Genomic DNA, 13,482 nt, shown 5'->3' with positions numbered 1-13,482 from the left:
TACTAATGACCCAGTGTGTGCAGCTGTCAGCTGTGAAACATTAAATATTGAACAGGCCGAGCAAGATGTGAAGGGCCAGTGTGTTGGAGCATCTCTCTCAACTGGAAAGCCCCCTGTTTTTCAACGTTTTCCATTATGGTGTCAGTCTTCGACATGCTAGAAGTGTTTGAAATCATGCGTTCATCGGCAGAGGAGCAAGATCTTTGTGACTTTATTCATTTTAATGAAAACCATTGACCCGCTTTTGTTTAAAAAAAAGAAAGAAAGGCAGAAAAGGCTGAAAAAACAGTTCACGGCTTGAACCGTCAGTTAAAAAGGTACCCAAGTGTCTTTTCCGTGACCTGTAACAAGCTATTCCCAATGAACGATGGCTGTTAAAGCGCTATTAGTAAAACACTTTTCTTGCTGCTTGTATTTATTGTACCAGCAACTGCCACAGAGTAGAGTTGTTTTCTTCAGCTGTGATATTAGCTTGTAAAAATATTTGCCCGATTACTTTACTCAGGGGTAAAACTTATAATTCGTTCCCTATGAAGAGCTCAGTGCAGTTTGCTGAAGTGATAAAGACAATGTCCAAAGGGCACCTCAGCTGTACATAAATCACTCTGGCACAAGAACTATTCTAATTGTATAAGCCAAGGGCACCACTCCCAAGATGAACAAAGACCAGTAATCCAGCATTCAATTCTGACTCAAAAGCACCCTTATTTGTAGGATTAGATGCTTAATATTTAAAGGTTATTACCTAAATTAAATGAGAACATAAGTGATTAGTAGGAGCAAAAGTGATACAAGTCTAGATCTAACTTTAACTAACACAGGATTACAACATCTTAACAGCCTTTAAGATATTTGTGGTACTACATTATCTCAATGATAAAACTGTTGACAGGTGGATTACACCAGTTCAATGGATTAGTGTTTATGGTAAATAAAACCTCCCAGATTAGACTTTAGCAAATGGCATGATGGTTGATAATGGCACTACTGCATGTTTGCATCTCCATACACAACCATGCAAATGATGTGCTAATGTATCCTGTCTGCATTATGCAAACACTGGACTGTTTCGTGCTACCCACTAGTTAAATTGTCCTGTCCACTCCATCTTGTTCACCCAACCTCTTTTCCACTCTGTCCCTGTATGTATATTATCTATTTGAATTCACTGACCTCAGATTGTGCTGTGCTATTCTTTTGTTGTCCCTGCTGTGTGGATTTTTACTTGACTTCTGGTAATTTCCTGCCATCATACTGTTTGTTTGGTATTTTGTTGCAGTTCAAGAGGACCAACAGTCAGCGCTATCGCCCAAAAAAAAGCAACGTAATGGAGGCATGAGGAATTCTCCAAATTCCTCACCTAAGATAATGAGGTAGGTGCCACACAGAGACATCTGTGTTTCTGTATATTAATGATCTACAAAGATTTTCCCTCATTTTAAAAATGCATATAGCTTCTTTAATAACCAAACTTTAAACTGCACAAAAAATCAACAAACTCTAAGCTCAATATTGGCATATTATTCACTTATAAAGTTGTTATATATTCAAATACTACAGAAAGTCACAAGTTTACACTGACTGCTTAGTTTTATACACAAAAACTCCACTTGGTTAGGTTTAGGCTTGGGCTAAACTATGCCTTATCACAACATTAACTCTGCATGTTGAAAAATTATGCTAACCCAGTGCCTTTAAATTTGACACCAAAGGGTTCTTTAGCTTTGCCTCCAGGCCATCACTGCCTGGATGACAAATGACCTCAAATTAAATGGCACTAAAAGTCATCCTCATTGGTTCAGAGAACATGGTCCAAAGTACACTCTTTTGCTGCCTCCACAGATGCTTCTTCAGTTCACACCTCGCCCAGTGTTAAAAGTCTTGGTGTCATTTGGGATAATACTCTCTATTTTACCACCCCCCATCAATAATGTCTCACATTCAGCATACTTCCACCTATGTGACATTTCAAGACTACACCTTTTTCTTTCTCAAGGTTCTTGTTCATGCCCTGGTCACCTTTCAGCTAGATTATTGTAATGCCATTCTCTCTGGTTTCCCCCAACGTACATCTTAGTCAGCTCCAAATGGCACAAAGTTCAGCTGCAAGGATCATCACCTGCACCAAGTCCACCAATCATATTACACCTCTGCTCATCCAGCTTCAGTGGCTCCCAGATCTTTACTAAATACAAGATTCTGTTCCTCATGTTTGAAGCTCTCCATGACCTCGCCCTCCCCCATCACTCAGATCTCCTTCAACCTTGGTATCACTGATGGCCTGAATCTGGCCTGAAATGCCAAAGGCCACCTTGTCTGCATCCGTGAGACACAAGAAGCTCTGACACCATGGGAATCAGAATAGCCTGGTTATGATTAAGGAGTGGGAAAACAATTGCCTGTATACACAACCAGTAAATACAGAGAAACAGTTCATGTTCATTTGATGACTCCTATAGTTACTCCCCTTTTAGCTGTACTTTGGTCTCTAGGGGAGGGAAATCTTCAGGCTGTTTTGCAGCAAAATATTCCAATATAGCTGCTAACTTTGTCTTTTGTATAGTGTTGTACAGGTAACATCCAGACTAGCTTCCTATTCAGCAAAAGAATGATGATCATAAACTAGAAGGACCTCTCTTTCATGTTACACATGGTTATTTGACCTCTTGCTGATATAAATGTAGCCAGTAATGTAGCTTTGATGAAAAAAGTAGAAATACCTGCATATTGCTTTAAAGAAGAAACGCAGCACTGGTTGGACTCACCAATGCATTATGGAGAGCATCTTAAAGAACATTGTTCTGTGCTCCTGTTTTCATGGCAAGTATGTCAGCCTTTGAGATGAGCTCTATGCCACAAGGTTTCATGTGACACCCACAGACTACAGTTCTTAAACAGGCCTGGCACTAATGACAGCACCAGGCAGTCAGAGAGGCTCTAAAGGATAGATAGCCCAAGGCTATTCATCTATTGTCGGATCCCTCTGAGGTCTTTTCAGCACGTAAGGCCACAGATGATATGTATCATCACAATGAAAGGCGAATTCAAATGCTACCTTGCTTTTATCTTGTCTCGTGAAATTAAATCGGAGTGTATTGATCTTGACTGGAGATAACACTGTTATTCAACAAGAACCCATTACAGGGACGATAATAATAGTAGTCACTGTCATTAAGTGCAGTGTTATAAGGAAGCCAGGCAGCAGGGAAGACCTGCAGCCTGATGTATACAAAGTGCAACAGAACAAATGGAATTTAATTAAACCTGACAGATGACTTTAGGTTCCCACTGCTAATATGGCTGTGACATGCTTCACATTTGGAAATCAAACCCACATATGTCTGTATTGTTCACTGAAGAAAATTGCTTTGTTTTATAACTAAAATTGTTTGTATGCATACATTACCGTTTCCTTTGATGTCTGGCCTCTGTTATTTATTTATTTATTTTTCCAGGTGGGCGTTTGCCCTTGTTTGATTTGGTTCAAAGTGGTTTCAAAGTTGAATCGCTCCAGGTGACTTCCAGGCTCTTGGGTAACAAAACCAGGCTTTTCCAATGCTATAGCCATCAGCGAAAAATCAACACACCAAAACAATCCATCTACTTGCCATGCTTATACTGTTCAGTACAGGTGGATGTGATATTTCATGCAGCGTCTGCTGCCTACACGCTAGAGAGGGATTCGCCGTGGTAGCCTAAGGGATACTTCATTGCAACAAGCAGAGAAAAAAACATCTGGGTGTATACTATATCAAATGTGTTTTTACAGGACCTGCGGCCTCAAGGCCTTTGTAAATAAATAATGATCAACAGATTGGCTGTGGGTTTTGAAGAGCAGGCCTTTGTCAGTTTTCATGATGTGGAGGGTTTTCAAAGACTTTGCCTGCTCTCGGTTGCTTGTGTTACAGAAAGCTAGTGCAGTGATGCTGAATTAGAAGATCTACATAATGTGCATGTCTGCCTTCTTTATGGCTCTCTCAGCTGTCATTACGCTCCTCCAGAAAACACCTGGCCCTATGCTTTGAGGTAATGATGTGTGAAGTCTTGTCAAACGTGTCATCATAAAGCAGCGAATTACGCCGCTGATCAGTTTGAATCTTTAAAAGTACACAGAAGTGTCACTCAGCGGACACTTCTGCTTCTGTCTGATGAAACAAACCGCGCGAGAGGAAAAAAAGCGATCACGTTTCCACGAGACAGTTCGCTTCTAGTTCCAGCAAACTAACATGACCTGTCTAGAACTTAGCAATGACGACCTCTCTGAAATTAACACCATTTCCACAGGCTCCTTGATGGGTCATAAGACACATCTAACTGCGGGATGTCATAACGCATTTGGTCACATCGGAGCGCAGTGACATACACGTCATGTCTGTTACAGCACTGCTGAGGCAATTGGCAGTGCAGGGTAGTGACAGGCCGTCATGGCTGACAGTGAGCGATAGCTATCCTGGCAGAGCTCTGCCTCACCAGTCATCTTCACAAGGACAAACTGAAGTGACAGTGGCTCCACTGAGTGAGTGGTGAAACATTTGACTTTTGATGAAATATTTAGCCAAGGTGTAAAACCACTAAATGCTTCCACTCGTTTTAGAACTTGAATTTCGTTCACACGCAGAATTTAAATACTCTAATTCAAGTTATTTATGATAATTTATGATTGTCTTGGCTGAATCTGTAGACCTAAGGTTTGTCAAAGATGCCACTTCCATTTCTTTTGATTAGACCAAAAAAAAAAAAAAAGTCTGTGGTAATGTCTGATTTCATGCAGCCATCAGTCCAGAAGATATGACAAAGAAAAGCAGCCAACCATTTCATGTGAGTTAGTCTAATTGTTTTTTTGGGAACCCACTTTCAATTTGTTGGAGAATTATTGCTTTCTGCTTTTTTTTCTTTCACATTTTTGTTAGCAATGTACTTTTAAAAGTTAATAATGTACATACTTTTACAGAGAGAATTTATTGTACACACACTTTTCAAAGTGAAACTGCATCGACAAAGAGCTAGAAAAGATGTTTCCCTCTCCCGCTACTTATATTCTTGAAAGGACATCCAGGTCTTGCCTAGGGGTATATGAGCCCAAAGGCTTTTTTTTTTTTTTTTTGGCTTGATTCTCTTAGAGCCTGAGGGATGGTAGTTTCAGCTGACACTTTCATACATACTTAACATGTTACTTAAGGTACCCATTCTTTTAAGGCACATACTTGCATGGATTAAAGAGATGCTCGTCTTACGAGGAGAAGAACAATTGAAAAGGTTTTGGACAGTGACAGAAGACTGTTGTCTGGATTTTCAAAAGATACGATTTTTAAACTTTGATGTGAATCTGAAAAAGTCAGTTTAGGGCAAAGGGAATTGTATTGGGCAGTATTATCAACGTGGCTGGGGCGATCTTTCCTCAGATAAAAGATGTGCGCTAAAAACGTCATCATAGAACAGAGTATTTTTTGTTTGAATTATAGCTTGATGAAATGTTAAAATTGTAGTATTTTACAAAATTCCATTGTCTAAATTAATGATAGTAGAATAATTTACACTATATATCATGTATTTGATTATTATACTCCAAAAATTAAAGGAACACTTTTGAATGAGAGTGTAGCATCAAGTCAATTAAACCATTAGACTATTGATCTGGTCAGTTAAGTAGTAGAGGTGGCTGTTAATCAGTTTCAGCTGCTTTGGTGTTAATGAAATTAACAGCAGGTAGACTAGAGAGGCAACAATGAGGCAACCCCTAAGACAGGAATGGTTTTCCAGGTCACTGACATTTTTTCCATCCTCATCTTTTCTGACTGGTCTTTCACTAGTTCTGCATTTGGCTAGGGTCAGTGTCACTACTGGTAGCATGAGGCCATACCTGGAGCTTGCACAGGTAGTCCAACTCCACTAGAATGGCACATCAATACATGCCATTGCCAGAAGATTTGCTGCATCGTCTCAGGAGCATGGAGGAAATGCCTGGCGACAGGCAGTTACTCTAGGAGAGCTGAAAAAGGGCGTAGAAGGTCCTTAACCTATCAGTAGGATCGTATCTGCTCTTTTGTGCAAGAAGGAAGAGAATAAACACTGCCAGAGTCCTACAAAATGACCTCCAGCAGGCCACATGTCTCCAACCAGACAATCAGAAACAGACTTCATGAGGTTGGCCAGAGGGCCTGACGTCCTCTATTCAATTCAATTTAATTCAGTTCAGTTCAATTCAATTCAATTCAGTTTTATATATATACAGTGCCAAATCACAACAAACAGTCACCTCAAGGTGCTTTATATTGTAAGGTAAAGACCCTACAATAATTACACAGAAAACCCAGTCAAAACGACCCCCTACAAGCAAGCGGAAGGAAAAACTCCCTTTTAACAGGAAGATACCTCCGTCAGAACCAGGCTCAGGGAGGGGCAGTGTGCTCACTGCCCGGCACTGTGGTGTTCGATTGACATTTGCCACAGAACACCAGAATTGGCAGCTCCACCACTGACACCCTGTGATTTTCACAGATGAAAGCAGTTTCACCCTGAGCACATGTGAATGATGTGAAAGGGTCTGGAGAAGCCATGGAGAACGTTATGCTGCCTGTAATATTATTCAGCATTACTGGTTTGGTGGTGGGTCAGCGATGATCTGGGGAGGCATATCCATGGAGGGACACACAGACCTCTACAAGCACCCTGACTGCCATTAGATATCAGGATGAAATCCTTGGACCCAGTGTCAGACACTTCACTGGTGCAGTGGGTCCTGGGTTACTCCCAGTGCACGACAATGCCCGGCCTCATGTGGTGAGAGCTTGCAGGCAGTTCCTGATTGGATGAAGGAATAGATACTACTGACTGGCCCCACCCTTGCCTGGCCTACATCCAATAGACCACCTCTGAGATATTATGTTTCTGTTCATCCGATGAGGTTGCACCTCAGACTGTCTAGACGCTCAGTGGTGCCCTGGTCCAGATCTGGAAGGAGATCCCTCAGGACACCGTCCATCACCTCACTGGGAGCGTCCGCCGATGCTGTCAGGCATGCATACAAACACGTGGGGGCCATAAAAACTACCAAGTATCATTTTGAGTTACTGCAGTGAAATTTCTGCAAAGTGGGCTAGCATAATTTTTTTTTTTTTTAACTTTGCTTTTCAAGGTGTCTTTGAATTCAGCCCCATGTAGGCTTATCATTTTCATTTCATTTCCATTTCCATCAAAAGATGCAGCATCCTTTCATTCCTAAGACATTACCTAGTCCATATCAATATAGATATCCAGAATGATTTTTTTTTTCCCCATTGAGATATAATGCGTTTTCAAAGTGTTCTTTTAATTTTTTCGAGTATATTTACATGATACACTGTTGTGAAAATGCGTCAACACTGAAAAAGTGAGACTAATGATTTTGCATGGACATACTGTTTGAAAGAAATTTATACTATACTGATTTTATATATTTTTTTTAATTAACTGTATGATCCTAAAAGATCATATCACTCTGACCAGAACGAGCATGATACAAAAGCAGGTACTCATGTTGGGAGACCACTTTAGTGGTCAGTGTTAATGTTCACCAGTGAAATTATTTGATATAGTTCTGATGGTCTGTTTAAACATTAATACCCTTCACTTTGGCAAGCAAATATGGTTGGGCAAATTGCTGAAATATTTAAAGTCTGGTCTGTTAAAGCTTTTACCACTACGTCAAAAGCTGTATGCAGTAAGGGGGCGTAATTGCATCTCCGTGCTCATGCCAGTCAACGCAGTGTGTTGCTGCCATCTTCTTCCGCCTGGCTGCCGCTGCTGATGTCACTCTGCTTGATGACATGGCAGTTTTGTTGGCATTTCCGCAGATGGCCTCTGACAGGAAAAAGCAAAGAGGGGGGGAAAAGGGAAGAAAGCGACTTTTTTTTTTTTTTTTTGAGAACAAGCACCTTATTTGGAGATTGCCAAATATTCTCATGGTTAATTTATGAAATGTATGAGAAAAAAAAAAAGACTTGTGGCTCTGAAAGGTTCATTTTTTTCAAAGTGAGTCTGATGATATTCTTTCACTCTCTCCCTCCCATCTTTTTGTTTAATTAGACATGACCCACTCCTCATCCCGGGAAATGAGCAGATTGAGAGCATGGATGAGAACGTAAAGAAATACGACTCCACAGGGATGTTTCACTGGTGCCCGTCCAAAGACATTGAGAAGGTCATCTTGGTGGGTCCTGCTCCTTCACTCGGTACACGTCATTTGTCCCTGACACTCTTCTCCCCAGTGACAGATGTGTCATGTCACAAAGCACTATCAGAGGTTGACAGGGCACTTAAACACTCTGTAATGAGGTGTTTGACATGTCATTTGCTACAAGAGGGCCCTGTACTATAGAACATTTCTTGTACTAATACATATGCCATTTTTCAAATTACTTTCATTGCAGTCCTGAACCTCATGATATATTTTACAGGGTGAGCAGGCTCACTGAAAAAAGAGAAAGCACTAACATTTGTTAGAAATGACTATTTATGCAAATTCAAGCCAGGAACGTATTTATCCCTTATCCCCTTCTTTCCCTCTCAGACAAGGAGTGAGGCAGCCATGACTGTTCTGAGCGGTCATGTGGTTGTGTGCATATTTGGAGATGTGAAATCAGCGTTGATCGGTCTCAGAAACTTTGTGATGCCTCTGAGAGCAAGCAACTTTCACTACCATGAGCTGAAGCACATTGTGTTTGTCGGCTCCCTCGAGTATCTGAAGCGGGAATGGGAAACTCTTCATAATTTCCCAAAAGTCTCCATTCTGCCTGTGAGTAGAGAAAGATCACTAATTTCAAATGCTTATCTCGATCACTTCAAAGTCATGACTTTGTCTTACTAAAATGGCATGCATACACTGCTCATTAACAGACATATTTTGTCAGAAACATGATCATCAGTTCATCAGTATAAAGAGGACATTATTTTGCAAGCCGTCACTGCAAAATGTTCATAGTTAACACATCTTAAAACCATCAACACTTTGTGATTTTCTGTAGAATATCAACTACTGGAAATTATATAATGATTAAGATTTATATGGTTATGCTTGCTAAGGATTTGGCTAAGGTTAGGGGAATAGTATGGATTTGATTATGCTCATTTCTGGCTGCATATTTTTTAATTCTTAGACTCTATTAGGGAAGCTTTGCATGACTTCCAGAATAAGGAATGCTTATTTATCTTATATTGCACTTTGGTGTAGCTTGCCAATTCAACCATGTCTGAAACAAGCTTTAGCACTGTTCCTCATCCCTTTAAGCCAGCTTTCTTCTGATTGGCTCCAACTTGCAAAGGACAGCAGGTGGCTTACTGCCACAGCTCTGTACATGAATTGACTATATTAAGGATATCCCCTCTCTCTGACATCATACTGAGCCAAAAGTAGAAGAAAATTCAAGAAGCTGAGCACTAAAAGTCTTAAGCCTGAGCTTATGGCACATAGGGATTACTTGCACATTCACTGACCTCATTATTCAAAACTTTGGCCATCTGAGCATTTGAAAGAATACAATGAAATGCACAACAGGTCCACTTCAAAGCCACTTCAAGTCTCAACCTGTGATAGTATATGACTGGTGATTTCCAGTGTCACAGCCCTGAGTTCTTTTTGTTTAATCATCAACTACAAACACAGCTAGATTGGAAAAGCTTTTACCAAATTAAGTTAATAGTAGTAGCTGCATTTGGAAGAACATGGTAGCAGTGTATAGTGTAATTTGCAGAATGAAGCTGACATATTTCTATAGTTTCTATATGAGAACTGGATCTTATAGGTGTGATAACAAATTCTCTCCTTCACTTGTTCTCAAAGGGCACACCATTGAGTAGGGCAGATCTGAGGGCTGTCAACATCAACCTCTGCGACATGTGTGTCATTCTGTCAGCCAATCAGAACAATATTGACGATGCTTCACTGCAGGACAAAGAATGCATCTTGGCGTCACTCAACATCAAATCTATGCAGTTTGATGACAGCATTGGGGTCTTGCAGGCTAATTCTCAAGGTAAGGAGCGCCCTATCATAGTTCGCTGCACTGCCTGGAAGGGACAGGGCCCTGGCACGGAGAATATTCCTCACTGGGTGCTGCTTGGCTGACCTGGTGTCACTACGTTTGACAGTAAACCCAGCTGACTATTCCTCAGGTTACTGTAACAACTGGTTTCTTCACAAACCTAATTGGTGGCAACAAGCACAGTGCTGGCACAACAGTTTTACCTGGCTTGCACGTTGCTAGTTTTCAATATCTGGGACTACTTTATATAACATGTATAATTTATTAATATCGCATGTTATCGTTTTCTAAATGACACTTGAAGCACTCAGTTAGCTTCAGATTTCAGTGGGCGTCATTATTTGGCACTGAGAGAAATCCTTTTAGAAACCTTTTGACCAGAGGACTGGAAGAAAAAGAAATCCACCAATTTCATTATTCCTCTAATACATATATGACCTCACATGGTGTTTAGTCAGCAGTAAGTGATGGATATCACAACATAGCCTATGTATAATACATACAGCATCACTGATTTAATGTGCTTACTTGTCAGTCTGAGGAAAGCAAGAAATGCCAAGTCAATTTGGATTCAATTTTGCCTCACTGATTTTCTATTTCATGACTCCATCCTGCACATGCTTGTTTTTGCATATGTTTGTAAAATGTTTCTGTCTCCATGCACACACAATCAAAGGGAAACAAAATGAGGAGTTTGTATATATATATATATATATATATAAACCAATATTGGCCCTTGTCAAAAATATGGAAAATCTGCACTTTATGCCTCACATGGCTACAAATAGATGAAATAGCCCCAATGTATTATTTCTGCTGATATGCCTTATTGTAACCTTTGAACTAGTATTAAGTGATGTGCTTTATGTTCTGCGTGCGTCCGTTAAGGCTTCACGCCACCAGGAATGGATCGATCATCTCCTGAGAACAGTCCAGTCCATGGATTAGTGAGGCAGACCTCTGTCACAACTGGAGCAAATATTCCCATCATAACAGAACTAGGTATGGTTTGCTGCTACATATTGATTGACACGCTAGCTCTGTTGTTGCATGTTCTTTTCAGTGAAGTAGTCGTAAACAAATCTGAGGAAACACAAATTATGCAATTAGAGGCTGTCATCGCTTGATTAACTGTACTAAAAGTGGAGTTTTTAATGTTTTTGTTTTGTTGACATGTACCAGTAACTGTTTTTCCTTAACACTTGTCTAGCACCATTAGCAAAGCCAGGCAAAAAACTGCCTGTGATTTCATTCAGTCAGGATAAAAGCAGTGGGACCAGCATACAAATGATAACTGAGCTGGGTAAGAAGCAGTGCCTCTGTCCTGTACTGCAGTGTCGTAACTGCTGCTGCCTCCATATCAGCTTTCTTTTGATTTCTCTTGCTGCACAAGAGGCTCAGTCCATTCCCATGGCATCACTTTGAGCACATTTTACCCTTGGTTCTGGTTGAAATTGCCTGTCTTGTTTTGGCTCCCTATCTCAAAGCAAAATTTCTCCCTTTTATTTTTCTAAGAATTACAGGGTCTTTGATCCCTCAGAAGTCCTTGTGGCTGTTTTCATAGCATCTTCTGTCGGATCACATTCTCTGGCCCGTGCCCTTCTTTCATCTCAGCCCTGTCGATATGACTGACATTTATTTCTGTCCTCACAGAAGAAGCAGTTCTCCAACTAAATTTTACATCATTACTTTCTTCCAGCTACTGCATGTGTTTTTGTGCTCAGAGACATCTTTAAAGAAGGTTCTGGGGCAATGAAATACTTTCATTTGACTTGACATGCAAGTACAAGTAATTGGAAGTTCTGTCTTGGATTTACAAGACAAACAATGGCATAATGGTGTTACTGATATTGACCTCAGGAGGACTTTAAGTTGAGGCCTGGAACTTTGACAATATGCATGGTGTCATGAGTGTGCATGAATGGCCTGGATATGGAATGTGGCAGAGGCAAGTTGGCCACAAGGCTGAATACAAACACCAGACACATTTGTCATTTTAGTCCCTTTAAAGAAACAAACATTTTGCCCAAATTTGGAACTAAGTAATTAAGGAGAACATGTGGAACTATTCATCAATTTCTAATACAGTCCATATCTGCTGCTACTGACTGTTGTGCACAGCCGCTTTACTTTTGTGTCCTCCTATTCACGTGAATCAAGTATTTGCCATGCTGGTTTTATTGTGCAGTTAAAAAAAAAAAAGACACAAAAAACAAGCAGAATTTAAATAGCTAATAAAATGTACATGCTTACCCCATAGTGAACGACTCAAATGTTCAGTTCCTGGACCAAGATGATGACGACGACCCAGACACAGAGTTGTACCTCACTCAGCCTTTTGCCTGTGGGACAGCATTCGCAGTCAGTGTGCTGGATTCCTTAATGAGTGCGGTAAGTCAAAAGTGGTTAGCCTATAGATATGATGAAGTTATATTTTTTGTGGAATTTCTAATCATCAGTAGACAAGTAAATGTTATGCTTTAATATCAGGACACGTAGCAGAATACCTCAACTAAATAGACCCCTGCTGATATATCGGCCGATATTAGCTATTTACTGATATATCAGTGTTGGCATTTATAATGGCTGATAAACGGAAATTTAAAATGTAAAGACGATACAGGAGAAACACCCTCCACCAGGGGGCACTCTCCAACTTCCCTGAGTAAATGAGTAATCCACAACTTGATGTGACAATAAAACAAGATTATTATTAAACAGCACTGTTATATTATCTTAGTAAGGACTCATAACAAATGTTAGGGAAATCTGTTCATGTGTCCTGTGTCTCAAAGAAGGAAAAATATTGGCTGATATATCGAATTTGCATATCACCAAATATTGGTATCAGTTTCGCTCTTAAAAATCCTATTGGCTGGCCTATGGCTCTACAACTAAATATGAAACAAATAATAAAGTAGGCACACTCTGCTTCTCTGTTAAAAGAATGAATGACAAGACTGGAACTTGTATGAGGCATGATGGCTTCATTTGTCTGCCTTTCAGTTTGAGTGAGGTTAGAACAAAGCTGCCTTCAAGTGTGCTCCAGTGTAGACAAAGGTAATGCTACCTAATGGACAGCCCTCATCCATCATCTGAGTCAATAGTGCTGTCAGCAGCCAAGGGAGATGTCACCATGCTGTACAAGCAGGGGGAGACAAGCGACTGCAGTGTAAAGAAAAGGGGAGACATTCGCCCTTGTTAAAAATCAGCAAAGCAATAACTGAGGGGCGATTAGAAAGATAACAATTATAGAAACAAGTCAATCTTCAGGTTCAATGTGTGGTTTACAAACCTTTTTTTGTGGCTTATATAAAGCTAAATAATAAATGCCTAGACAAGTGTGAACATAGACTCGTTGCTCTGATGGAAGTAGGTGTAACCTGCAGTAACTGAAGTCTGCTGTCTTTTCACTCAGTGTGCAGGGCAATGTGATGCGACAGAACAGGCTTAGATAGCACCA

At 40.3% G+C, this 13,482-nt stretch overlaps 1 protein-coding gene across 3 annotated transcripts in view; it reads left to right on the top strand.

The window, feature by feature from the left end:
* LOC115798084 (calcium-activated potassium channel subunit alpha-1-like) overlaps positions 1-13,482 on the top strand; it is a 107,903-nt gene that overhangs the window by 79,741 nt on the left and 14,680 nt on the right. For 2 of the 3 annotated variants that reach the window (XM_030754781.1, XM_030754780.1), the window contains exons 19-24: positions 1,280-1,373; positions 8,065-8,188; positions 8,549-8,773; positions 9,818-10,010; positions 10,908-11,021; positions 12,280-12,410. In XM_030754781.1, coding sequence (XP_030610641.1) covers positions 1,280-1,373; positions 8,065-8,188; positions 8,549-8,773; positions 9,818-10,010; positions 10,908-11,021; positions 12,280-12,410 — 881 coding nt within the window. Of the gene's footprint in view, positions 1-1,279; positions 1,374-8,064; positions 8,189-8,548; positions 8,774-9,817; positions 10,011-10,907; positions 11,022-11,229; positions 11,323-12,279; positions 12,411-13,482 lie in introns of all 3 variants that reach the window. The other variant, XM_030754782.1, reaches the window with a different exon arrangement.

The sequence above is a fragment of the Archocentrus centrarchus genome, chromosome 19 (assembly GCF_007364275.1).
Source record: "Archocentrus centrarchus isolate MPI-CPG fArcCen1 chromosome 19, fArcCen1, whole genome shotgun sequence".
Taxonomy (NCBI): domain Eukaryota; kingdom Metazoa; phylum Chordata; class Actinopteri; order Cichliformes; family Cichlidae; genus Archocentrus; species Archocentrus centrarchus.
The sequence above is the reverse complement of the archived record's forward strand: the minus strand, read 5'-3'. Positions and strand labels throughout refer to the sequence as shown.